At 45.6% G+C, this 27,927-nt stretch overlaps 1 protein-coding gene across 5 annotated transcripts; it reads right to left on the bottom strand.

Annotated features, from left to right (window-relative positions):
- Window positions 1-234: 234 nt before the first annotated feature.
- Window positions 235-27,391, bottom strand: PDLIM1 (PDZ and LIM domain 1). Of its 5 annotated transcripts, XM_031554419.1 has the most exons (8): window positions 27,369-27,391; window positions 26,487-26,638; window positions 18,504-18,588; window positions 9,704-9,765; window positions 8,289-8,591; window positions 5,226-5,380; window positions 2,212-2,329; window positions 779-1,695 (listed from the first exon to the last, which is right to left on the bottom strand). In XM_031554419.1, exons 2-8 carry the CDS (start codon window positions 26,552-26,554, stop codon window positions 1,671-1,673), a joined length of 816 nt encoding a protein of 271 aa, XP_031410279.1. In that variant the 5' UTR covers window positions 26,555-26,638; window positions 27,369-27,391; the 3' UTR covers window positions 779-1,670. The 5 variants fall into 5 exon arrangements, with proteins under 5 accessions (XP_031410277.1, XP_031410278.1, XP_010712709.1 ...); XM_031554417.1 differs by lacking the exons at window positions 779-1,695; window positions 27,369-27,391 and adding an exon at window positions 235-772; XM_031554418.1 differs by lacking the exons at window positions 779-1,695; window positions 27,369-27,391 and adding an exon at window positions 235-772 and having other exon boundaries at window positions 9,704-9,762.
- Window positions 27,392-27,927: the final 536 nt, after the last annotated feature.

Below are 27,927 nucleotides of genomic sequence, written 5' to 3'. Positions count from 1 at the left end.
AGGGATTGTTTGTTCATTTCTGGAAAGGTAACATCCAGGATGCCTACAGAGAGAAGCAACCCCAGCCATGGGATCCTGTGGGGTCTGGCCTTTGCTCCATCCCAGCTTGCAATCACTGCTTGTTGCATGAGACTGTTGTGTGCTATTTGGTGATTCCCTCCTGCTGCTCTCCAGGGCAGCACCACTACACAATGGGGATCTAGCAGCCCCAATTGAGGAGAAAGTAGACACTTGCCTGGTGGAGTCACCCTATTTATTGAATGTGAATAGAAGGCAAACAACTGGAATACAAGTGAGCTGTGATCTGACTTTGGCCTCTGACATGCCTGTGCAATTAACAGCACGAAGGAGAAGGGAAAAAATAATAATCTGTGTATTAAAAAAAAACAACAGTGAAAGAAAAAAGAATGATGAATGATTAGTGACACCTTGTGTGTACAGACAGAACTTTCACATGGCAAGAAAATTCAAAGCCGTGCCTAGCATTCCTTATCGTAAAGGAGATTCAGCAAGGGGCAGGGGCAACACTTTCCCAGAAGAACAGCAGAAGAGGAACGATCCACGGTGACCCCACTGCAGCACAGGCTACTTGGGGAAGACGGTGACCACCTCGTAGCCCTCTGGGGGCACCACCCGCTCCCGTGCGTGCTTCTCGCAGTAGATTTGATCTTCCACGAAGAAATGTCCTTTCTGCTTGAGGTTGGTGCCGCAGTCACTGCACACGTAGCACTCAGGGTGACGCTGCTTATCCCGAATCTTCACAAACACCCCTCTGGGGAAGGAACCAGCACTCAACACCCGCTGTCTGCCAATACAGCCCCCAGCCCAGCACCTCACCATTCACCCTGCACCTCAGCGTCCACCTGCTGGACCATTTCCCCATAGTGTAGATCTCATCTCTGCCTCAGTGCTGACAGCACAGAAGAGCCATGGGAAGCCTCTGGAAAGCATGTTCTAACAAGGACCTCAATTCTACAGGGACAGGTCCTAGTGCTTGTGCTGGCATGAGGCACTGCAATGGCAGCAATATCCAACAGCGGAAGGCAGCTAACAGCCTTCAAACATCCAGGGAGAAACAATAGGATCAGCTTGACATCAGGTAGGGTGCAAGCTCCAGGCAGGTCACAAACCACCAGATTTTATACCACATCTGGAAGTGACTGCCACCACCACTGGAGGCACAGCCAGCCACTGCCCACTGCTAAGGGCTGCCTCTGCTAACCAGATCCTGACTGGTCTCAGACTCGCTGTCCCACTCAGCATGGACAAACTCTGGTTGGAAACCTTCCCAAACTGATCCAACAAATCTAAGGAGAACTGCACAGTAACTTGCAAACTACCAGCAACAGCAGCACAAGTTGCCAGCAGCATTTGTTCCATCAGCCATCTATATTTTTCATTATTCGTTACTTTTTAAAGCTAGTCATAGTCCTGTGCTTTCTCTTCAGCCATACCTGGCTGGCAGAGTAATTGTATGATTTGTCTCTGATTCACATTTACAGCCTATGGATTGCTTCTGCAACAACTCTGATAGTCCTTGGAGATTGAGGCATGCCAGGCCCATGCAACTACAGTGTGCTGGGTCTCACAGCAGTGCAACACCATACCTGGTAGAAAGCTGAATTCTTCAATAACAATGCAGGTGTGCATCCAGCACTCATCCCCTGGAGCTAAGTGGGTTGCAGTAAGTGAAGGCTAAGTAGGAAATGAGAGTAGAGGAATATGTGGCTGAAAAACTACAGAGTATATCAGAGATACAGGTTGGTTGTGCTGTCACAACAGGTCTGTATCTAGCTCTTGCAGTGCTAGAAGTCAGACATCCCCCACAAAACCAACAAAAATTAATTTTGCATAGATCCACTGGGAGATGTGTGGGACTGCATTGGCACAGGAGCAGAAGGCAGCTCTCCAAGCCCACTGTGCCCAGCTGCCAGGGCAAGACATGGAAATCATTGAACACATTGGCCCCCAAATGGAAAGTTCACTTTACCTCTAAGTGCTATTAACAGATTTCTGGTAGGAAGCAAAACAACAGCACTGAGGCTGTCTCAAAGGGACTTGCTTTGACATGGAACGGTAGAGGGAAACCCAGTTCCTGCCTCACTGCAGGGTTTGCAGGGTGAGCACTACCAAAGCTGGTGAGAATACATGCTGGGCTGGACCCTGGGTGCACAGGCACAGGTTGCTTGCTCTGGGGACAGGCTTACTTACACAATGCCAGATCCACACTTATCACACATGGGCAGCTTCTGGGCATTCCCAATCGATGAGGCCACCTTTGTGGTGGGAGCCTTGACGCTCCTAAATCCAGATGGTTTGCTGGGATCTCCTGGGGGTGGAAGGAGAGTGCTTCAGAGCATGTGAGATGCGTGGCTCGGGGCTTCTCCCAAGCAGATGCTCTGCTAGGGAGGGGTGATGTCCTTCAACATCAGCTTTGAGGCAAAAATTCATGCATGGGAAGGAGGAAGGGACTTAGGGTGTGCAGGGAGGAGCGTGAGAAGGGACACAGCTGATCCTGGCTCCAGAAACCCAGGGCCTGAGATGGTGAGCCCTAAGATGAGATACTGCCCTTTTTCATCATAAAAGCCCATCAGATATTGGCTAACACATCTCGCATGCACAGAGATTCAAAGCAAAAGCAAAGTCTCAGCCTCAGAAGCATCAGAGCCTGCTTGCTGTGTTCTGAGCACACACTCAAGGTCAAGTTGATGGCTAGATTTGGGTTCAGAAAGAGGAAGTGGGTATCCCAGCAGTCAATAAGGCCATCCAAGCCATTTCCTCTCAGCTGTATGGTGTAGTTTTGTGTTTCCCTCACAGCTCCTTGGTTAACAAACTCCTTGTTGCAGGGATATGGAGCATGTGGCCCACTCCAGGGGTGACAGTACCTCCCACCTGCAGGACTTTCAAAGGAGACATCTGGATGCCTACAACAGTAGCGGATCCTAGATGCTGGATAGGAGGCAAGCCTTTCAATATCTGCAGTCAAAAGGAAGCCTCTATCAAAATGATACCATTGATACAACTAGCATTATCTATGTGACTTTTGCCTGTACCAGGCAAGAGAGGAAGAAGGGATGCAGATTCCCATGATGTCACAAAAGGACCAGAGGAGGCTGTTGAGCAGACATGTCAGCCTCCCCCAGTGAGGTGGCACAAAACCCTTCTGACTATTGCCAAGCCAAAGTACACCCACTGATCCTTTTGAAGTGGAAGAATAATCCTGGAGAGGTTCACCCCAGTGAACAGCAAGGTCTGAGACATTTCACAACCCATAGCAGCACTGTTGGCAGAGAATCAAGGGAAAACACTGGGGCACTGCCCATTCCACCTCACTGTCACCCAGCCTAAGTGCCACCGCATTGCCTTAACAGCCACACACAGTGCACCCCAGGTTGAGCTTAAAGCTGTTTCTCCTACACCAGCATTTGGCTCAGGGGCTTGCACTAGTTCAGTGCTGAGTGTGAGGTGCCCTAATGGGGTTGGACCCTTCAATCAAACCAGGAGGCACCTAGCTACTATCCCCATCACTGGGGGTGACCCTTTGCTGAGAAGGAAGCAGCAACCACATTTTCAGGTTCTACCCTATGCCCCTGCTTGCTCCTTCTGCTTTGAACAGCACTTAGTTCACGTCAGTAACACTGACAGCACACTTTTAAATCTCTAAAGGAATCGGCTTAACAAAATGCCTGAGGAAACATAACTTGTTCCACTCTCTGGAACACCCTAAGCCTCCACATGCAGGCTCAAGTCTAAACAGAGAACAGCTGCAATGCTTCCTCACATCAGCAGCCGCACACAGATCCCATCCTTTCAGCTGGTGTGGATCAGCACAGTCCATGCCTCTGGCAACACCCCAAGGACTGACCCTGGCTGGGGAGATGACAGCTCTCTGCTGCTGCTCACAAGCCAATGCCTGAAGACAAACTCAGAGGAGCATCCCACAGAAGGTGCCACTTACTGCCAAGGATGTCGTGTGAGCCAGGGCACCATCTCCTCTGGGGCTGCGTAACCTTGCTCTGCATGGGTGATTACAGCTCACAGCAGAGCAGTGCCCAAGCCTATCCTGGCCTGTGATCAAGCAGGCAAACCTCATGCCAGAGAATCCCAGTAATGCTGCAAATCTTCAAAGACTGATAAACTAGAGAGGCTTTTGCTTATCTTCTTCAGCACTACTAAGCACAGGGGGGGACCTCGGACGCGTGAGAAGTCCTGGCTCCTCCAGTCCCTTCCACGCAGGAGCTGAACCCTGGGGGGTAAGCTGCAAACACTCATTATTAAGATGCTTTCAGACAGAAATTTTAACAGTAGATTAGAGACCAAAAATCCTGTTTTCTGTCTTCCTATTGTTTCCTTACTTCCTTCATTTTACTGTTCCCTTACAGATAACTTAGGTCTAACAGCATTTGGCTGAGATGTTTTCCTTTCTGATATCTCAGCACCACGCTTTTGTTGGATGAAACTGAATACTCCACTGCAAGTCAATAACACAACAGATGAAGTCTCAACTGTTTTAAGAGGGGGGAAAAGAGTCATTCCTGGAATTCTTTTCCTAATTATTTGTTTATTTTACTCTATTTAAAGGGAGAAGGGAGTATGATTTGGCTCCCACCTAAGTTAATCAGAGTTTTTATCTAGAAGCCTATAGCCTTGAACTACACACTGTCCAGATGTCAGATTAAGAGTGCCAAACAGCACAAGATTTTTGCAGGCTTAAAACTGCAAACTAATTGCTGTAACCCTGCTTCCAAATTTTTATATTCAGTTGCAGAAGGATGATCCTTTTTTCTCCTATCGAAGGATGGTACCCAGAAACACTAAGACTCACTAAAGAGCACTATCTTGTGTTACCTGTTGTCATAAATCTAAGATGGTCCTTAAATTGGTGAATGTTTTCCAATAGGGGCAAAACTCGAGATGGTCTTAAAGGCTTTTGCAACTTCTAGAATTTCTTAAGAACTAAATGCAGCAGGTTTTATTTCTTGAGCATTCAGTCAATGAATGAGTAACAATATGTGTCCACTGACATTGAAACTAGCTGAAGAGAAGAAATTTAAGAGTAACGTCAGTGAAAGTTTTTGTGGAAGCCACCTACACATACTACCTTGAAGAAGCACTAGCTAAGGAAGGAGAAGAAAGTTTGAGACATTACTCTGAGCCACCATACACAGCCCAAGGAATGGCTGAAAGGAAGGGTGCACCCAGGTCGGGCACACAGGAGGGCTTACCTTTCTCCTCTGACTCCAAAATCTCCTGCAGCACTAGGAAGGAAGCAGACTGCCTGGGTGGTTCATGCGACTCTTGGTTCTCCTGGAGCATCTTGTAAACCTCAGAGTCTCTGTCTATGGCAATGCTGCCTGAGGGATGGCTGTGCTGATCTAAACTGAAGAAGGAAGAGAAAACACACTTGTTAAATGGCTAAACACTACAGCTAGTCCCTCTAGCAAAACCATCGCAATGCATCACGTGACTGAGAGACAAACGTGCAAACAAAGGCAGAACAGGATGCCATGAGACACAGAGGTGCTGGATGTGCTCGCAGAAGACAGCTGCAGCCCCAGCAGGACTGAAGTGCTGGGCCACCATGCACTCTGCTGTCATCAGGTTCTCACTCAACACTCCTGGCCAGCCCCAGCACATTCCCTCTGCTTCCCAATTGCTGCTTACTCCAGAAACTGTCTTACTGTCCAGGAACCAGGAAAATAAAGAACACATGTGCTGGGATTGAAATCCCACATAGTAGCTTTGCCACCACTGTGCAGTCTCCCCACACACCTAAACCACCTGAGACTGCTATCTTACACTGCCATGACTCTCAAATTCAATAAGCTTTATTCCTTAGAAAAAATATGCATCTTTGCAAGCATGTTATGAAGTGGTTGTGAAGGCCACCTTCATGCAGTAACATGCAGCATCCAGATAAAGGATCCTCTGATTGGAAATAGTTCTGTGTTTCAAGTGGGCATTACGTCCACTCCCTATCTGAGGACCCAGAGCCAGTGCCCATTTACAGCATTTCAGCGGAGTTAATGAGCACCTCAAGGAGAGAGAGAGATTTCTGCCTCTTAAAGCTGTGCCCTCACTTCAGCTGCCTTCTGAGGTGCTACTGCCACTGTGACTAGATTAAAATGTCTCTGGAAAAATGAGGCAGTCACTGACAAATCTCTGGCAGCTCAATTATATAATGCAGCCGTATAAATGGAAATGCTCTGCTGGAACTCAACATTCCTGCACTTCATAACTGCCTGAAACACACCTAAACATCCTGAAGTTCAGACTGAATTGCAGAGGGAAATGTTTCTCAGACTTCCCAGGCAAATGTGCAATTGAGACATTTGGGAGCTGTTCTACACAATTAACTCCTCAAGATCAGAGGTAGAATCATCACACACGCTATAAAATGCTATTTCCATAAACAATTTTTAGATAAAGTGTTTCAAACTTCGGTAATTCTCACTGGAGCAGGAAGCACACTAGACTTACAAGCAGCTGAACCCGGGAAGCCTGCATCTCATTTACTGAAGATTTTCACCCTGAATAAACCAAAATCCCTTCAATTACATAGACAGTGTTCTAGATTATCCCAAATGAATCCATGTTCCACATTACATTCACCTTATATAAACTGATGTACTCCCTTCACTGACCACCTCCAAAATCATTGGGCAGGAAGGTAGTCCTTGGAGTGTGCACACTAACAATGTCCCAGAAACATGCATTCAAAAGCAAAGGCTCAATCATCTGAACGAGCAGGAGAGTCAAACAAAGCCATTGCATTTCAACCATGCATTTTGATGGTGTGCAAAACATATAGATCAGCTCTTCCAGAGATGCACCAGATAGATACGCTTGCATATACAAAATTTCAGAAAAAAATATAAAAAAACCCCCAATTGCTCAAATTTATATTCTGGAGAGTGAAACACCTCCAGCTGTCAGAGCAGGGAATTGCAGTACTCAGAAACAAAACAGAACCCAACAAACAGCACATCCATCTTTTGAAGGGCCAAGGACACAGTGCAGGGTAACTCCACACCAGCAGATTTATGCTACCTGCTATCACAAAGGCACTTCATCTGCTGCAACCACCACCAAATGGTGCCCTTGCCCACAACAGCTTTGTAATGCACAGCTCCAACACTCCTCTCTACTGTACCTCCAACCCCAACAACTATGACTGGATTTCAGTGCTTTTAGTGCAGTAAAATCGCAATAGTGATGGAATAACACTGGATCAGTGAGCTTTAAAACTGGCAAGATGATGGTAATAAGATACCATAAAGGCTGTCTTGCACAGTATCTTCAGAAAAGCACAGTGTATTCATTACTAACATGATTCCACTATTACATGCTAACACATTTTGTCAAGCTTATAAGTCTTAAAGCTGGGCTACAGGGAGATTTAGTACTTTCTTTTGTTGTTTCCTTTGTTAGCAGCATCAGTTGCCCAGCAAAGCTGCCCAGTCATGTACCTGCTCCTGGGGAACATAGGGTCACCTACAGCCCAATTGGTGACTCATAGCAAGTAACTGCTCTGAGCAATAACACAGCTGTGAATCCACTGCATCCTGCCATCACTTGGCAGCTGTCACACAGCAAAGCCTGCCCATGGGAGCCTGTGGACCAGGACACCAACCTGCCTGTTTCTAAGTATGTGGTGCTCAGCCAAGGAGGGGACCATGAGGGCCAAGGAACCATGAGATCTATGGGGCCAGCTCCTAAGCACCTCTGAAGAGCTCTGCATCAGTTGGAGGTATTCTCTACATACCTGCCACCCACCTGAGCTGCTCCAAACCCATAAGCTTTGCCAGCCAAAGAGGGAGACACTCAGGACCTGTTTCACCTGGAAATTAAGCTCCTCACACACAGCCATGGCCCAGCCAGGCAAACTAAACCACAGCTGACCACATACAGACACACATAGCAGCACCCAGCTGCAAACAGCAGTCACTTTGGTTTGAGAGAAAAAAAAAGAAAAAAAAACAGCTGTTGGGATAAACACCCTCCCACAGAAAATCCATCCATTTCAAGTGGATCCTCCAGGAATATCCCTTAACTCCTGCAGTACCAGACAGATGGGCAGGCTAAAATGATGTTTTGGTGCTTGACACAAACACAATGCAGAGAAAGCTCCTGTGAAGTCATGCACTGCCCTTGGGAAGGTGAAATGTAAGTGTTTACTCATGACCATCCAGCACTGGGAGCCACAGACAGGGACAAGGCACTTGTGGACACTGAGACGCAGATGAGTGGATGCTCTGTGCTGGCTATGGAGGTGGCAGGCAGGTTACCTGGGGAAATCAGGGCTGATGGAGGAGATCTGCCCCTGCAGGGAATCCATGATGTTGCTCTGCGAATAGAGCTGCAAGGGAGAATTGAACTGCACGTGCAGCACCTTCAGTCCTGGCACCTCCACCTCCACCGGGCTCTTAGGGCAGGCCTGGGCCGCGTGCTTGAGCTGCTCTGGCCCCACACGAACCTGGCTGGGCAGGGCACCAGGGCTGTGCCTGCCCCGTGCCTCCACACTGGGTGACTTCAGCGGGTTATAGACAGAGGCAAAGGGAGCCTGCTGCGCGCTCATCGGCGAGAGGCGACTGTAGGCACACACCCATGTGCATGAGCAGCACGGGTGGTGTTTGAGATGCATTTGGATTTTATGTGATGGAATTGAGGGAAAGATGCAGAGGAGGAAGAAAGGAAAGAATTAAGAAGTTAATGAAGAGCTAAACCAATACTCCAAGTGAAATAAACAGAATACTGTCTTGCTTGTGCCAGAGGGACCAGGGACACACCACTGCATACATCACTTTACATTAACAGCTTTCAGCTGATGCTTTAGCTCCAGCCTCCTTGCTCTAGGTGTGTCCACACACAAAGCAAACCACAACCACTCCACTCACAACGCAATGAAGACATGGCAGCAGGGCTGAGCATACAGCCATGGCCCTGCTGTCCACCCTCACTGCTGCCCCTCCCAAGTTGGTCCGGGCACCCTGCTGAGCACACACTGCACCTCCAATTCTAAAATAGCCATGTTCAGTGGCATGGCTTCTCCCTGTACTTCTTGCCTGCTTTGCAAGACCAAACTGCAATACAGTTTATTTGCCTCATTTACAAATTGTATCAAACAGCCCAAACTTCCAGGAAGTGCTCTCACCTGGAGGGGACTCCAGACTACACCAGCTGGAATTTGACTTCCAAATGGTCCAAACACCTTAACACAAAGCCAGATTTCTTTTCTCCCTGCCACCCCTAACTCAGTCACTGAATGTGGGCTGAGAAGCAAACACCCAACACCTTGCCCACCAGCTGCAACATATGCAGTTTTCAGAAAGCTCCTGTTTCATGGCTTTCAATTAAAAAAAACAAAAAACAAAAAACTTGGACTTTTGGGAACAAAAAGTTCCAATGGTGAAGTTATGGTTGTTACTCAAGTACAACCACAAAGCTTTCAAGGTTGAGATCATTTTAAGTCCCGTTCATAAAATTATTCACACCACTATGAGAAGTTTCATCTAGATTTTAAAGCCTGTGTGAAAAACTGAGTCTGGTAATAAAAATAGAAAGGTCAAAGCCCATCTGTGAGCACCACGCCAGTTAGGAGCCAGGATGGATGTTCTTCCTGCTCTAGCTGCACCCTTCCTGCCCAGCACAGTCACAATGAGATACCCGCTGTACAAAAAGCTCACAGTGAGCTGTCAGGCACCTGTTCAGACCAGCAGGCTTGCACGTCATGCTGAATGCACACGGAAACTGCGTCGGTCTCTGCTAAACAAAGAAACACAAGAGCGTTAATTTCATCTCTGCATCGTGTAAGACGTTCCCCACTCCCAGGAGATCTGTCCCTGGGTGCTGTATCCACTCTTGCCTGTCTGCTCCGTACCCTGTCCTGAAAGAGAACTGTTACATTTCCCCAGCTGGGTCAGAGCTCAGAGGCATGGACGATACTTACAGCTTGCTGGGCTCAGGGGGCCCAGGTGATGTCTTTGACTCCACAGCATTGTTGAAGGTCTGGATGTTTTCTGAGGAGTAGAGGCCCGCCGGGCTGTTGTACTGAGCAGTGATCACCTTGGGGGCAGAAGCCGTGGCAGCAGTGAAGGGGACCGCGCTCCGGTTGTGTGCGCTTCCTATGTGCCTTATTTCCTGCATGCAAAGGAGCAAAGGCACAAGTCAGAGGTGCTCAGGCGTGCAGGGGGATGTGGCAGGCAGCCCAGAGCATGCAGCTGCTGCAAGGGTCACGCTGATATGTGGTGGCACCTGGGAGCTCACTGCCCCAAAGAAGGTGAGTGTCCTCAACATGTTGGCAGAGCCCGTCTCCATCCTGGATGGCCAACATGGCCTCTTCAGGCTGGCACTGTGGAGGTCACGCAGGTGATGTGCCAGGAATGCAAGATCTCAGAAACATAGCAACAGTATGAGATCAGCTGCTGCAAGGCTATGGTGAGGCACAGGATCCACCTTTTCACGTAAGACTGCAGATTTTAAGTATTCCCTGCAAATCCTGAAAGTAGGGTTAATTTCAATGGAAAGTGAAGATTGATGGGCAGACAGCAGAGCACTCTTCAACAGCAGCTGAAAGGCTGACTTTCCCAAGACAAGGGCACACCAAAAAGAAGGGATCTGACATAACTGTAAATGTACTAGACTACGTCTGCTCCTTCAGCAAAGATTAGTTTCTTTCATGAACAACTTAGAACTACCTGAACAAAAAACACTGCCCCAGAAGAGGTGGGAAGATGACCGTTGTTAACACAAAGGACTGCCCACAGGCAGTGATGGCTAAATGCCTTGACAAGATCGGAGACCTCCTTAACATCAGAAGAATCACCCAGACATTCTGGGCTTGCTGCAAATTGGAGCTTCCAGAGGCATTAGTGGACAATTTAGGAGAAAATTCCAGACAAATATGATGTAAGAAAAGACAATTCTTAATCACATGCAGCTCCAACAAAAACAGGGAAATTGGTAGCCCCATCTGCAGCTCAGCAGGCTGGGAACCACAGCCCTAGGGCAAAGCTAATAGCATCCAAGGCTTGTTCCTTCTGAAGAAATTGCTTAGCAAAAGCAAGGAGAGAACACAATGAGGCCTCAACAGAGAAGGTAGAAGACAGTTCACAGAAGAGACTGAAATATTCAGTACTGAAAGATGGCACTAAAACGTGCATTTTGAAAAGTCAGGGCCAGAGGCTGGGAATGGCTTCGTTACAGGGCTAGCACCCACTGGCACAGGATCAAACAGGGCCCTTCTCAAACATGCAAGGCCCACACTTTGTTGTCATAATTGGCACAACCAGTTTGCTTCCCACTCCATACACATGCTGACTTCTATAGCAAGGAAGTGAGCTTTCACCGCCCTTTCAATGTCTCATGGCTCTTATTTGATAGAGCTATAGTTACAGAATAAACACTCATTAGAAACAAGCATGACTAAATTCCCCTAAAGAGCTTTCTTAAAACTGCCTTTATGCCCCAAGATTTCCTTACACAGCTGGCTAGTATCCCTGAACTGACAAATGGGAATCACCTTGTTTCATGGCACACACAAGGCACAGCACAGACCCCTTACAGAAGAGGTATGCAGGTCCAAACACACTCATAAGATACGAGTCATTTGCAATCAGTGGGGTAGCTCAAGAAGTTCAGGTGTGGGATGATGGGACTGCTCTCCCACAGCTTTCTGGCCAACACAAATGAAAATCAGCCACGAAACTTTCCCACACGCCAAAGGAAGAAAGACCCTAGAGTAATTAGCTAATCTCCTTTGTTACAATCTCATTCAAAGTGCTCATAAAAATAGTCTTTCCCATGGCAGAAACTGTGGATATTAGCAAAAAATAATAATTACTTCAGCCTGTAAATCACACCATTGGGAAAAGCATCAGTGTTCTTTTATCAGCATTAAATGCATATGTTAGAACACCATTCTGAGGCAGCAAGTGGGAGAGAGTATATGCAGACATGCATATAAGTAGTCAGTTTGATGAAAGACAGAAGCAGAAGTTTTAGGCTAAAGGAATTATACTCTTAGGTCACATAGGCTCAAAGATTAAATCATGTCACAATCTGTATCGTGCAAACACTTCAGTATTAGCCAAGAATTAGAGAAAAGGAAGTTAGTTTTTTTTTTTAATTTCTAGTTCCTAAGGAAGATTTCCTTAGGAAAGTCAAGCAGTTTCCTAAGACATCTCAATTACATGCTCTGCATGCATGTGGACACGTTCACATCCCCACCAAGGACTTCTGAATCTGTCAACCAAGCTCCAATTAGTCTGACAGCGTGACAGAAGACTGAAGGACCATTAAGCATCCACAAACACTGAGAAAACAGGAATGAGATGGAAGAAAGAGATGGAAATCACATTAGTGCCTGGACTCAACTGCAAGTTGTGCTCAGGCGCTGAAGCCACATTGGAAGTTTCTGACTACTTGCCACCAGATAAGTTTTCTGCTGTTTAATAATATTCAAGTCCATAAACTAAGTTTCCAGAAGCATCAGGACATCTGTAGCAGTGCTCATGCAGCTAAAAACCATGAGAGACTGCAAGGGAGTTTATAACAGCCTAAATAGAGAGATCTGTGCTGAAGAGGATGTCCGAAGATTAGGTCAGAAAAATCCCATCTCAAGAAGAACGCAGAAGACCTATAACCTAAAAGTCTACAGACAATATAGCAAAAGCAATAAAATTATAAAGAGCATTTGGATAACCCAAATTCTCCATCACTTTGTCACACCATGCTGCTTTTTCTGCTCAAACAGTGGAAGGAATTTGTGTAGAACAAGTGCTTTCATGTAGCAAAACCACAATCAAAAGATAACCTGTTCTCCCTGTTAAATGCATTTACCTAGGGATTTGCCAGACCTGCCCACCAGGCTCTGGGTTGGGCAGTTGCTTTGTGAAAGCCCCAGCTCCAGGAATTGTGTGTTTATGTGAGAGTCTGTGATTTAGCACTGGAAAAAATATCAGAAATGAGACAGTCCCACACCTGGTCACCATCAAGCAAAAAAAACATACCACAGTATGCTGCAGCCTTTTCCAGGCAGGGAGCTGCCACAGCACTAACTTGGTAGACAGAAAACATCCCCACACCAGAGCAGGAAGCAGCTCAGCGTTTCCGACCATGCCAGCATCACGGGGAATTCTCTGGGAGAACAATAGCCCCTTTTTCCTGCTCATACCAGGCCATGCTTGGGGATGCCAGGCCTGTGAAATCGCCATGGCTATGCCCTCCCCTGCAGCATGGCCAGCTGCCTACCCCACAGCTGAATTGCAAGCAAGTCCACTTCAGGTACAGCCCAAGGCTCCACGTTATGGAGTCCAGGGAGCTCAAGGAACTCCTACTTGACGCTGCAAATTTAAACAATCAGCACCCAGACACTGCAGCTGCAGGGAGATGTTCTCCAGCACCCCCGCAGCCCTGCAGGCCCCAGAGCCAGCCTCACAACCCAGCCAAACCGCATCCCACCAGCCCGCAGAGATGGAGGCTTGGATGCTGGAGCACACGCCTCAAGAGCCACGCCAAGAGGAAACACGATTAAAATTTTCTCGGCACAAATGTTTACTCAGCTCGAAGAAAATGGGCCCCTGACCAAACCTCAGCAAAGGAGAGCGCCATGCATGCAGAGGAGATCACAAATCCACAGCCGATGTGCCTGGCCCCATCTCCATCCCAGCAAGGCCACGTGTGAAGTGAAGGCCATGCTCGTGCCCAGGAGCACCAGTACCTCTGCAGAACCTGTCCTCACAGTCAGCTCTGGCTGAGGGAATGCTTCACCAGCTGCAGGCACAAGGAGCGGTGCCTCTGCTTTAACCTCTCCCTCTGTTATTGCTTGGGGTTTTTCAGCTATGGAAAAATCTTTTGCAATGCTTTGAAATCTGATTAGAAATCAGAAAGGGTTTGGGGCTTTGTTATTGTAGGGGGGTAAAACAACATGGCTGGCTTCCCACATCCTCTCCCTCCAAGTCCTTAAAGCATTCCACATCCATGCAGTAACGCCTTTTAACCAAAACCAGCAGGTTACCATATATTTTATTTTATATACCTATTGCTTCATACACTGCCCACGCACACTTGGCCTTATCAAAGAAAGGCCTACCACACACCCAGTTTCTATAGCCCTGGCCTTCCTGGTATCCAAGGAGATAAAGTACACAAGATGGAAACAATGACATCACCCAGTGAGGACGAGGATGGGGATAGGGCAAGCGCTCTTATAAGAAGCCTTGGGAGGACAGAAGCAGCTGTCTGCTCTTGCCATCCCACAAGTACCATGATTCACCTCCAGAACTCCCTCACTCCCTCATCTGCAAGTCTGGACCTTGTTTCTTTATTTTTTTTTTTTCCTCTTGTAAAGAGCATTTTTGAGTTTGAAAGCCCTTATCTTCTATGGTTAAGAAAGAGGTTATGACAAAGTGAGAGCTTTCAGCTTTTTTTGGAGACGGTCCTGGTGCTGACCACCCTCAAAGCCAGTCTCTCTCAGTTACTTCCTACATGATCTCACTAAGCACAGAGACCTTGGCCCACTGACCTCACTGTCATACAAACACAGGAAAAAGCCAAACCTTATCCCAGAAAGCCCGGGTTTAGCAAGGCAAGGCACAGACACAGAGATAACAAGATTTTCAGTTCATTTTACTACAAGCAACACAACAGCACAGCACACATGGCTCTGGAGCTTAATGCCTGGCCCAGGCTACCAGAGAGCATGGTACTTTGAAGTTATCCTGTCCTCTACATACCACAAGCAACAATATTTGCTCAGTTACCAAAATAAGTTGTTCTCTTGCTTGCAATCACTTTTCCTAAAAAAGTTAAGCAGAAGGGACAGGCGGACGTGTTATTTTAATCTTTCCCACTGCAGTGCGGAAAAGCTCTTGATGGGAAAATGACATTGAGTGAATGCCCTCATGATCTGGGTGAGAAGTGCAAGTGAAATAATTGAGTAAATATACGAAAAAGTCTCCGTCATTTCCTTCCCATCGTGTTGCCATGGTCACACCCAAAACAAAGCTAGCACAGCAGCAGAGCCATCACCACTGACAGGCTGCTGCACCTTTTGATGAAATGTGATTTTGTCATCACTCTTGCCTTGGCTTAAATTAATTTAAGAGGATAAAGATAACAATAATGAAATAATAAGGCAGTAGCTCTTTCATTTGAAAAGACTAGCACAGACAATGAAGTCAGTCTTGGGATTTAGGACTTTGGGGAATGCATGGGAGGTTGTGGAATGCCTTTTTTTTTTTTCTCTCTCCAAAGGCACTCAAAAGCATCTTGATCTTGCATTCCAAGTAAGGGAAAATACTTGCACAGACAGATGCAGCATTTCACCAAGTGTCAGCCTCCAAAAAGACTACAGACATAAACAAAAAGCTTATTGCAAATGGTAAAAAGAGTACAAGCAGTGATCTTAGTGTCTAATTAGCCACTTCTTGACATAAACCAAAAACTATTTTTCAAGATCACTCTCAAAGATTTATCTGTATAAATGAAATGGGAACAGGCAAAGAAGGTGGCTAGATGCTGAGAAGTTTCAGTGCAGATAGTGAAGTTGGGGATCAATGTCAAATAGTACCCCATTTTAAGAAAGGGAGAAGTTTATTTGAATAATTGCTCTCCAATCTCTACTGCAAAGGCTTTAAAGCATTTCTTTTGAGTCTGAAGCAACTCTATCCACATATATGATGGTATTGCTGCATTCAAAAGGCTGTGAGCAAATACAGTGAGAAGCATCTTCAGAAGACAGTGGATCTGGTCCTAATGAACTACTTGGACTCAGCACGCCTTATTTTCTTTGGTAAGGGACTTAAGTGCTCCGCGTAAGCCTGCTGCCAAGGGAAGCACATGTATTGTTTTCACTGGTGAGGCAGTTAGATAAACCTAAACAGTTCAGACAGCACTGCCTTCAGAGAGAGTCAGCTCTGCTTATGGCTTCTACCAATACTGTCTGAAAATGAGCTCAGCATTTTTGCGAGAAAATTCCTACCAGTTTGCCACACTGGTATATACACAGCATCTTCTGCATGCTGCTGCTGGCTCTGGTGATACTGTAAATACACAGCCCCAGATAAACTCACTGAGTTCTCACCACAGATCTGGCAGAAATCAACATGCTATGCTGACATCATACTGCAAGCAGACAGCCCTCACCACAGATCTCTACTAGCTGCAGTCAGAAAAAGGAAATGGGTGCGTATTTAAAAAGGATTAAAATATAAAGAAAAGAACACACCTAAAACCTGATGGTGTCCATGACACTAGCCTTTGGCACTGTGAAACAGAAAGGGTAAATAGGAGCTTGTCATTTGGAGACATGAGCCACACATCTCACACTGCTAAATTTCCCCGCTCCAGCCCACGGCTGGACTAACCCATGTGAAAAAAAGCCCTGTGCTCTGAACACCAGCAAGCACCATCGATTGCAAAGCCATTGAAAACGATTTAATTGGCTCCATTTTAAAAATAATAAGAAGGCAAGACTTCTGTGGGAGCTTGAATGTCACTCCGTACACCAGGAAATAAAACTCTTTTGGAGCCAGTCACAGGGGCATGTAGCCCAGTGTTGGCTTCTAGTGCTAAATTAAAATAATAGTTACTGACCAGAAATAGGGTTTGTAACAGGAATCTTGCTGCAGTCTTTGGTGGTTGTTTTTTTTTGTTTGTTTGTTTGTTTTTCTGTTCTGTTTTGACAAATTCTCCTGCTGAAGTCAGTTAAGGATTGGTAACATAAATCCAGCTGTGCCAAACTTTGAGATGGCAGCATCAGAGTACCTATGGAGGGGCCAGAGCTAGAACCAGAAACAGGGCTAAGGTTAGGCTATGGTGGAGGTACACTCCATAGCCCTGATGAATCCCACCTGGTCTCTGTGATGCCCTTTATCTGAACTTCAGGAAGGAAAGCAGAGACTTCCATTGCCTCTCCCATTACTCATGTCCCTTCTAGTTCTGCACAGCAGTAGGGACTGTGCATGACTGCAGAAGATTCTTTCACAGGGCTTTTTCCTCACTCAGTTCTGCTGACACACTGAAATTAATGGAAAGCTATCCACATCGGTTACTTAGGTTTAATTTTTGAGCTCCAACTCATATCTCTGTCCTGACACAGATATCAGGAGATTTCTACAGCTGGTTCTCCCCAATTTTTTTTGCCAGAGTTGACTAAGGATCACCTAGGAGAAGAAGGGCTGCAGAATATGTATATATTTAAAGCCAGTGAAGGCTCTCACTTCAGTTTCAATTGGAGAAGGTGAAGTTTATGCTTCAGCTCACGCATTATGTACAGATGCTGTGGCTCGACCACCTCTCTACCATGCAGTGCTGCCCAGCTTGCACTTCAGAAACACAAATTCACCCTGCATGTTGGAGTTCATAGCCTTTCAACACTCATTGCAGAAGAAACCTCACAACTGATTATTAAAAATAAAATGTTTCAGTGAGATTTGCTGAGCAGTGAAATCACAGCATAAAACTGCACAGATTGACCAGTCACCACTAGGTTTTACAAAGCACCACAAAGTCTATTTTTGTTCTGAGATGTAGTGCTAGGAAGGAACTAAGTCACCTCTGTGAGAGCATGAGATGAGGTTAATTTCAAAGACCGCGCATTATCCACCTTTCCAGAAACATGCTTTTTAGATACTAGCCCCCTGAAGCCTTGCAGCAGAGTCTCAGTGCTGATTCTGCCCTTCTCATTCCCCCAGTCCCAAGGTTTGCAGCAGAACACCTCCAGGGCAGAAGATACAGAGCAGATCTCAGCTCAATGGTGTCATAGGTAGTGTCACTGCATGGCTCCAGCCTAAGTCCAAATGGCTCTGTTTCACATTGTGCTTTGGCTAAGCTATGAAATATCTAGAGAACGCAGCACCATGCTCTGAGCCAAGCAACACACAGCAGCTTGGCATGAAAGGGAGTATGGATTGATCCCAAGTCGAGTCTAGGCAGGGCACTGCTGCACAACTACTTCAGGTTCAGGCCCTGTCCATGCCAAAAAGACATATTAGCACTTATTTAATTGTCAAGTCAAGCTATTTTTCTCTCCTCTCATTTTGCTAGACAGATTCATAGGGGAGATGTACTAGGACCAAAATCCACTATCCTGGTGAAAACCCAGAAAACCCCTTTAATTTTAGCATAGCTGTAGATTTGCGCATAACAAAATGCAAAAAAAACAGAAGACACTAAATCATTTTCCTTCCTTCTTTAGATCTTTCTTATCTATGGAAATCATCAGGCTTAGCAAGAGTAGCAATGATTTAATCGAGCCACACCTCCACAGTACCTTCTGTGAGCTTTATGACAGGTTTAAGCAAGTTTTCCAACCAGCTCTCCATGGCAGCAGGCATCTGACCATGAGGAAGAATGACCATGTCTGAAGGCAAACATGGGGCACACACTACCTAGTGTGACAGAGTGACACATGCTCAGCATCTTTGGGTACCAGGTCAAAAACCACTCCAAAGTCAGACAGGAATAAGTGGACACAAGCATGCAGATACTCTGTTCCTTACCTGGGGCTGGGAGGCCAGATTCATCTTGTAAGGATGCGCCTTTCCCTCTTCATTTACAAGCGGTGACCAGACTTTTGACTCTGTTCTGCAACACATGAATTTCCAATAGTTAATCTACTTCCATTGTTGCACATCACTTGTTATTAGAGGATTTGTTTTCAGCTCATGATCTTCATCACCACCAAACTTTTGTAAAAGTAGGAATCCACACAGCTCATCCTTTGGGACTCCACTGATGACACAATAGGTGTGGGCTCCAACCCAGCCAGTATATTTAGGGGTCCCCCAACAGCAGAACATGGATACATCCCTGCGATGCATACCCTTTAACTAAGTGAGACAGTTCAAATTACTGCGTCTTCCAGCTTCCATGAGTCGCATGGAAATGAAATGATTCTTGTCTGTATTAAATATACATAGAACACCGTGTTCTTGAACTTGGGTTGCTGGAAATACTTCTCACTTCGAGCCTCCAGAATTGTCTTATTCATATAGTAGAATCCATATAGAACAGAGGCTTTTGGGAATCATGAAAAAAAAGAAATAGGTCAAAGTCAGCAATGGGACTAAGAACTGAGACAACATAATGCGTCCAAGAGAAAGTCTGCATAACCTTTGCTAGTCTGACCCAATTGCAGCAGCCTGAAACACAAATCTGCGACCAAAACCAGCTGCTTCTACCATCATCATTCTGGAGTTTTGTTGTGCCCCAAAGGACAACAGAAAAAGTAGCGAGGGAGAAATAGGAATTAAGCTTAGATTTGCTTGAGATTCTTTGTGGGAAACACATGCCACCTAAGATTCTCACATGTACAGAGAGTAGTTAGCTTTGAGGAGGGACCAAACACTACTACTTCTGCCAAAATTTGTAACAGTAGGGAATAAAGTGGCTGCAGTATCACTGAATGAAAACCATCAGCGTTAAATATTACACAATGCAACAACTAGACAGCTGATAAACTCTTTGGATGAGTTTTGAAATCCATGTCCTGTTTTGACAGGAGATCCTGAAACTCTGTAAATTCTGCAACTGCAGACAGATGTTCTTCCCAGATATCTGTGAGGTCAGGGCCAGCTACAGTTTAAGTTCTTAGTTAGCAAAACAAGATTGTTTCCACTGAGAATTAACTGGATAGCTGGAACGAGACTTTAAACAGAAAAGGCTTATAAAGCGGACAGGGGTAGAGAAACAAGGCCTAAGAGCTACCCATAATAAAAATTCAATCTACTCTACTATTCTAAAGACCCACAAATTTCAGTACATTTTTAAACAAAAACAACGAAAAAACCCTACCTGGGCTGTGCACATATATATCCCAGACATTACTGCATAAATAATACTTACACCCTGAGAGCAGCTCAGTGGGAGGAGATGGCTGGCAACCCACTCACTCTGGGAAGAGAAGAGTTTCTATAGGGAATTCACCTGCTACTTCATCTATTGTGCTCTGGACTTTACACAAAAGAAACCCTGCCTGAAGCCTGCTTTCTGAAGTACATCCTTTTGCAAGAAAGTACACAGGCATGGGTCACACCAGACAGCATCCTCTGCACACTTTAAGTCAGGTACGGCAAACCTTTGGCTTGGGGCTATTTCATTCTGTGAGAGCAGCTGCAGTGCCAAGAGCCAACAGCCTGCCCATCTGACCTCTGGCATCTGATGCACTAGGGCACACACAGACTGAGGAGCACAAATATAACAGCTGCATGGGATCAGCTCTATGATGATCTAATAATCTTGCCCCAACAGCTGTTGTTACTGTGGATGTGCAACATACCCCAGGTGAGTGTAAAACAATTATTCCCTCCTTGCTTCTGGTCACCGGTGTTTTAGGGGTGCCTGAGGAACCAGTGATTTTACCCACATCACAGCCATGGAGCGTAATGAAGTCACAGCCACCTGTAGGGTGGCTGCATTTTGCACATGAAGACCATATTTGCACAGAGGGGAACAGCCCGCTGATCAGCACAAAGCCTTCCTCTTTGGAAGCATTTGGAGATCATGTGTGACCTCTAGAAAACATGGGGGCACAGCAGAGCTCATAGAAACAAACACCTGCCAGCCTGGCTATAAGCAAGTAGACATTGGCTGAAGATGAAAGAGCAGTTCAGAAAGCATTAAACACTTCAGCTGATTTCTAGCATGACGCATCCCTGGTGCCAATTCTCATTGGCCATGATTGAAACACTTTCCAAGTAGTATTTTCTTTTGCAGCAGTTTAATAATGCCAAATTTCAGAATCAGCATAAGGCCTTTCTCAGTCTGCAGATTTAACCTTGGAACAAGCCAGTGTATGTACACAGAGCAGAAACCTCTTCCCAGGGCCCCAAGGGGTTACCTTCATCCTACTGTTCCTGGCCTGGTGCATGAGGGGGCACAGCATATTGGTCTCCAGTGTCTGTGAGATACCTAGGGTCAGCCAACGTGTTTCTGTACAGATTTTGCTCCCTTTTGTGATAGCAACGCAAAAAATCCCAGTTTGTTGCCCAGCCCGCTGCCATTCCAATCTGTCACTGCTTATAAATGGAAGCAGCAAGGTCACTCCAGGCTTTACTTCCAATCCAGTTTAGATGCTATCCAAACAGAAAGGTTAAACAGCCCTCACAGTTGTCCCTCTAAGGCCAGGAGAACAAAGTTTCCCTTTGTCTTCACAACAGCTGCCACAGAGCCCTTCACTTGCTCTCACAACAGCCCATTTATGGCCCCAGCGAAGCTGAAGATGAGACAGCTTTGCTTGGGATGCATTGCCTAGTGGGTCCAGCACAGCACATGTCCCATCCCATCCCACCACCGCCACGGAAGCTGTGATCTATGGGTCATCGGTAGAACTGCAACAATGCCTGCTCTCAGTAAAGGGCTCCTGCCGCCAGTGCCTGCACTTGCTCTGAAGTGAGAGAGAAATAGCACCCAAAAGTTCACCTCTGTCCAACTGCTGGCCCACGACTTATCTTCTGGAAGGCTGGAAAGTAGGGTTATGAGTCACAGGTCAGCTGGATTGGTTAGACTGATCACATCTTCACCATATCTGCATGTGTTCATATCACTTATGGGAAGCAGGGAACAGGCAGCTAGCTCAAATTCAAATTTAAGTTAGAATATATTTTCTCCTAAATACTCCATCAATGGGAGTGACACTCAGTACAGAAAGAGAGGACAGAAACATGACTGTCAGACAAACACAGGAACACCTGCCAGGAAAACTAATAGCGGGCACGCAAATATACAAACGTCATCACTTTGGTAGTTTACATTTCCATGCTGTTTCTTTACCACTGGAGAGAGGACAACTAAGACTAGGCCAGGGAACGAGCCATGCATTTGCTGTTCCATCCAGGCAGAAACCAAGACCTGAGATAAGAATAGATGCTAGCTTGGATGCAGAGATACTGGTAGGAAGGATAGGAAGGAAATCGCATGCAAGTCAAGGCAAGAATCTGGAGAAGTATTTGTGAAATTCATCATTTTTCATGAGGCTTGGCTTGAATACAGTATAATATAAGCAATCACAAGAGGCTAGATTTTGTTATCAACGCTCTGTGTGCAGAACTAGGCTATAGCTTCAAGGGAAAATTCAGTGCTGGAAAATGAGGATCTAATTCTGTTGCCAAGAATTGCGTAAATAAGTTCAATAAGAAAGGCACATTAAAATTCTTATTTCAAACACTGAGAGTGGCAAGTCTAATTTACCAGAGTAGCAATTGAACTCCTAAAAGCAGAAAAGTTTCTTCTAAGGCAGAAGGTTCATTAGGTGAAAAATGAGGAAAGACCTAAACAATTCCTCTTTCAGAAGCTCCCAGGGTTTTAGATAAGCAGCAAAGGATAAGGCACACCTACTGTTTTCTGAACTAGTCACCTACAGAGTTCACAGCTTCTGCCTTGCCAAAGAGGGTGTAACAGCATAGCAAACACCAGGTTTGACTTGCCAACGTGCCTTTGAAAGCACTTATCACTGGTAAAAACTGCTGAGAGAGCTGGGGAGCATGAAGGCAGCCAGGAGAGCCTTGAGCTGCCGGAGGTGGCTGCTCCACATCTCCTTATATAGCTGTGCACAGCTCCAGGCTTCCCAGGCCACAGGCATTATTAGCACGATGACAGACCTGGAAAACTCTTGCTGGCAGGGAAGCAAAAAGCAAGCTCAAATGAGTCAACAAACTGCGGACTTCCTAGAACACAAACCCAAGCCTATTGTGGCTTTGTACAGCCACAGCTGAGCACTGGGAACACGCGGAACAAGGATTGGGAGCTTCCCACAGAGAGGGTGCAGCTGAACCAACCGAGTATGGCACAAAGGACATTCTGTCTGTCTCTCCTCACTCCTTCTCCATAAGCATTACACATGATCCTTTTTGACAATGCATTTAACATCTGCTGGTAGCAAATTGGACTTTCCTGATCTTAGCAGTTTTCAATTAAAAAAAAAAAAAGCATAGCTTCATTCCTTGGCATCATTTTAGCAGAGTAACAGACTGTTTTGCAAACAAAAAAAATGTATTAATATATCATACACTGGCAGCAGGGCTGCTGAGTAGGAGATTGGAATTTGAAGAAAAGGACAGTACGAGCAGAAAATGAGATTATACGTTTGCATTCTTTTCCACAAAACTTCTTTTCTTGTTACCTGTTCCTCCCCAATCTGCCTCTAAACACAAAGGAAAGGCTTTAGGAATATTTCTTCTTTTGTTAGCAAAACATAAATACCCAATTTACCTTGGAGTTGCTCATGGCTGCACATGAGCACAGCTTTGCTACCCACTAGGTGACTACAGCACTTCTTTCAGAGATAACTCTCACCTATACTGCAACTGGAATGAGTATTTGTCTACTTCTGCCCATCTGTAGCTACTACTACACAGAGCTGCGTACCAAATTCACTACTAGTATTACCACTGACAAAAAAAGCTCTTCTCAAAGAATCAAGATCCCAAACTTCCTTCCTCCAATGAAGAGGCTTAAAACTCCACCTGTGAAATGTCTCAGTTTGGCAATCAGGTGGCTTTGAGTTGACTGAAGTGCAGACTCCGCTGTAAGTTGGTCTTTCTATGCATAAAGAAAACCATCGTGCAGAGTTTGAGTGTACGCTACTGAAGACAATATCAGAAGCTTTTCCTTCATTTATTGCGCGCTATGTTTCTAAGACGACTCTCTACTCTGGAAAAAATAGGAAAACAAATGAATTAAGGCTGCAAAGAGAGGGGGGAGCTGCTAGACTTGCTAAGTTCAGCAGGAATTCAGTGTGTGCCAACGCTGTAGAACCACTTACAAGGCTGAAAGCAGACCTCCCCAGTTCTGCTCATACATCGTGCAGCAAAGCACCTGACAGCGCCACATAGAAAAGCACATTCAGAGAAAACAGTTTGTGACTGACTTTACACCCAAGCAAAATCAATCGATTTCTGCCAACAATAAGTTTGCCCCTTTAGGTGAAAAAAAGCAGTCTAGTCACATTCTCTCCTGCTAGTACTTGATCCTTTTTTAAACAGCGACATGTGTTAGACAAGATTTCCTGCCTACAATCTGATCTGAAATATTTCTGGACTGTTACCATCATTTAGGAAAATATCGAAACAGGAAACATTGGAATGCTGTTGATATTCACAATCAAGTACACAGTACAAACAGCATTTCCTTTACCAGAAGTGTTTAAGTCTCTCTGGTTCTCTATATTTACACTTCTCTTAAATAATCACTAGTGCAGCCGAAGATAGGGACATTTTAACCACTCAGCTACCACTAAAAGAGAAGAGGGTTGCATAAATGCAGATGAACACACATAATATTTGTTTAGGCGTGAGGAAGAAGGACAAGAACGAGATGAGCATAACACCATACTTCCCCTAGAACATCCCAGCATCCAGCTTTTTGCAGCAGAGATACTATGGCGGTCTATACTGCCCTTTACAGATTTTACTTCTATAAATACACCCAGTCTCCTCTTGAACTCATGTATACTTACAGCATTCACAGTACAGTCACAAATCACAAACGATGTCCCCAGTGTCACAACAGCAGTGTCCCCTCATGGAACTGAAACCTTTGGCATGAGCTCCAACAAATGCCTGTAAAAATCCCTCCTGGCATAATCCTGATGCTACCCTGAACACAGATCTGATAGCATTTTGCACACATAGCTCCATGAGCAATCATTTAAAATTAATCAGGTATTAACTTAAAAAACACTAAAGACCCACAGCAACAGCTCCAGTTACAGAGCTGCTGCCCTATCAGCCCAGGAGCCTTTGCCAGCAGCCCTTACCAGCACAGCTGCTTTGTATGTGGATCCAGCTCATGAGCTATGACTGTGGTGCATGGAGAGCCAACCCAGGAGCTGGTGACAGTGAAGCATAGGTGATATCCTTCCCTCTTTGTATCCAGGCAGCTGCTTAGAGAGAGCCACGTTCACAAAAAGATGCAGTTACAGAGGCCCAGGAGAAGTCAGCTGGGGGCTAGGGATAAAATATCCTCATGAGAGAATGGCCAGGAAAGATGTTGCGTGATGCATGACTGCCTTCTGGCATTAAAACAGTGCTTTTTTTCTCTGAGAAAGCATCCTATGGTATCATACTCCCAAATACAAACACATCTCTAGCAGGCATCAAACCTCCAAATAAGCAAGTAGTCCTTCCCTAAGCAGAATCTTAATCTCAAAGAATAAAGAGGACCAAAGACTTGAAGGTCCTTAGAGCCATCTAAAACGGATTTTATACAGGGCAATGGGCTACACTATTAAACCCTGGGTAGAAAAGTAGTTAGATCATTGTTTTTCACTATTGACACTCTCTTTGGCATTTACTTGTCAATCAGTACAGCAGCAGCAGCATCTGTCACACACTTCACGGTGTGTTTTAAAGATGGCTCTGAAAAAGAGTTGGGTAGTTTCAGCTCAAAGCCCTACATGATTCCACTCAGCTGTGCACACAGCTAAAAACCTGCCTCCAGGCAGCTTCAGCTTCCACACCCAAGGCTGATAAGGGCATGGGGTAGCTGTAAAGTTAACAGCTTGGTAATTAACATTAGCAAACACATTTTACAGACTCAATGACCTGTAAGACTAAGCCTGCTCAGCAACTAAAAGAGCCCTGGCCGCCTCTCCTCTCTCCCAGCCACAACCACACAGTACTGGCTTGCTAACCAAGAAGCCAGGCATTTTGGGGCAGCCGAGGAACACTCCTCTGCAGGAAAGCTGCCACGTTAAGGGCTAGCACAAGAAACACCAGGGCTAGCAGTCTGCCATGCCGTTCACCACTCATTCACACCACCTTTGCTCTGCTCCTCTCTTCTCAATGAATTACCAGGCTTTTTTTGGCCAAGGCCCGTCATTTCTTCCTGACCTGGGAAATAATGCTGAATTGCTAACATTGTGCAAGTTACAGTAAAAGACTTCCCGTTATGATAGAAGGGTCCCAAACAACTGAACTACTGTGTTACTTGAGGCATGCTTTCGCACCTCTCCTGAATCTGCTGTGAAGTTGGTACCCACAGCTGCAGTTTAAATAAGGGTAAATCCCCAGCAATCCACCAGGCCCTGGTACTTTTAAATTTCAAAAAGAACAATCTTTCTGAGTCTGCATGCAGCAAAAACTAGACAATAAATAGTTTGGACAGCACATAACCACACATGTTAACTGCTAAATTATTGCAACAGGAAGAAAAGTAATCTCTGGTCATACCTCGTCTACTGTGAGTGAAGTTTTCATGAGACCTGTCTTGGATTTCTTACTGTCAGAGGCCACAAAACAGGCTGACAGACTCTGACAACTTATCAGCCAATTTCTCACTGAGAATATTGTTTTCATAAGGTCAAAGTGCAGCAAATGCAAGCAGCGTTAGGATTAAAGGCTGAAAGACAACACCCTCTTGCAACGGAGCGCCTGGCCTTACAAAGCAGTAAGAGGTCAGTTTAAACAAACCAGTGCTGCCAAACCAAAACATAGCTACTGCTCACTCCACATCCCCCCTTTCCCCACCCATCATTGGTGTCATACCTGCTGACCGTCAGGGTGAGTTCATCTGCACAGCCCTTGATTTTGTTCTGCGCCTCGAGGTGCGTCATGTTACCTGTGTTCACCCCATCAATGGCTATGATCTGGTCTCCTATACACAGGTTGGCTATTGCAGCTTTGCTACCTGGAGTCACCTGCAAGAAAACACGACAAGTGAGTGGACCTCCCAGAGAGCAGCTTTTCAAGTAACATTTGAAAGACAGCTGGAGCACCCCAGGCTTCTCTTGCTGGTGCCTGAAAACAAGGAAATAAAAACTAATCAAAGCAAACTGTTAGCAGAAACCTATCTAGATGCACGTCTCTTAGCACTCCTCTATGAATGTCAGGATCAGGATTCTGTTCTGGCACCCACAGGCAAAGATTTTATGGGGGGAGATGAGTAAGTGACAAAATAGGACAAGGGGGAATAGTTTTAAACTAAGACAGGAAGGTTTAGGTTAGATATTAGGAGGAAGTTTTTTAAATCAGCCCTTAAATGGGGTCTGAGAGGTGCAGCCAGGCTCCACCCCTTTTGGTCACACAGACAAATTGCCTTCACCTGTGCTCCCAGGACTGAGCTGTTGAGCTATTCCTTTTCCCAGGTGTTAAATCAGTGGTTCAGGCTGTGACTCAGCAGTTGCCATACAGTAGTAGAAAGCAAAACACTGAGAACACAGTTCTACTTTTTGTAGGACAGAGAGGTGCTCTCCAGAGCAGAAGGTGCTGAGAACAGCCACAAAGTTCTGGCTTCTAAGAACAGATATACCAGAAAAGGGAGAGAGAATCAGAGTCAATTCCAATCACGAACACATTTGTCTGCATCATGATCTCATTTGCTTTTTCCTTTGTGAGAAAGATTTGGGCACAAGATTTTGTGAACTGTACCTTTAACAAGATGGTTTAGCCCAGGAACAGGTGCAACAGCCTCACTGATTTCAGTGTGATTAATCCCAAAACTATTGCCTGGACAGAGGATAAAGAGCAGCACATCTACTTGCAGCTTTGCAATCAGTATGTAAGATTTTGTGCAGCTTTAATGACTTTTGTGGGAGTTGTATCATGACTACTGTGACCTTTCATCAATTATTTAACAGGCAGAGGAAATGAGAAGGGTGGACTGCTCCCAAACAGGAGTACAGATTAAAACACGCCTTGCAGCTGGGACACACCTCATTTATGAGTTTGTTGCAACTGGTATTCATTCTACACATTCATGCTAGGTTTCAGCATGCTGGAAAGCAGCTGAGCAAACCCTGCAGAGCTGTCAGACATAAATAAACATTGTTCACAAGATTTAGAGTGCTCCTAATGCAGGACTGGAGGGCAAATCATTCCCCCTAGGGAAATATTCTCCTCCCAGAGGTGTCACACATTAGCTGCAATCACTGCTTTCCCTGGGCTAAAAAAGCTCAACCAACAGGAAAGCACTGATGAAAAGACCAGA

This window comes from Meleagris gallopavo, chromosome 8, assembly GCF_000146605.3.
Source record: "Meleagris gallopavo isolate NT-WF06-2002-E0010 breed Aviagen turkey brand Nicholas breeding stock chromosome 8, Turkey_5.1, whole genome shotgun sequence".
Taxonomy (NCBI): Eukaryota; Metazoa; Chordata; class Aves; order Galliformes; family Phasianidae; genus Meleagris; species Meleagris gallopavo.
Note: the sequence above shows the minus strand (reverse complement) of the source record. Positions and strands in the feature narration are given on the sequence as shown.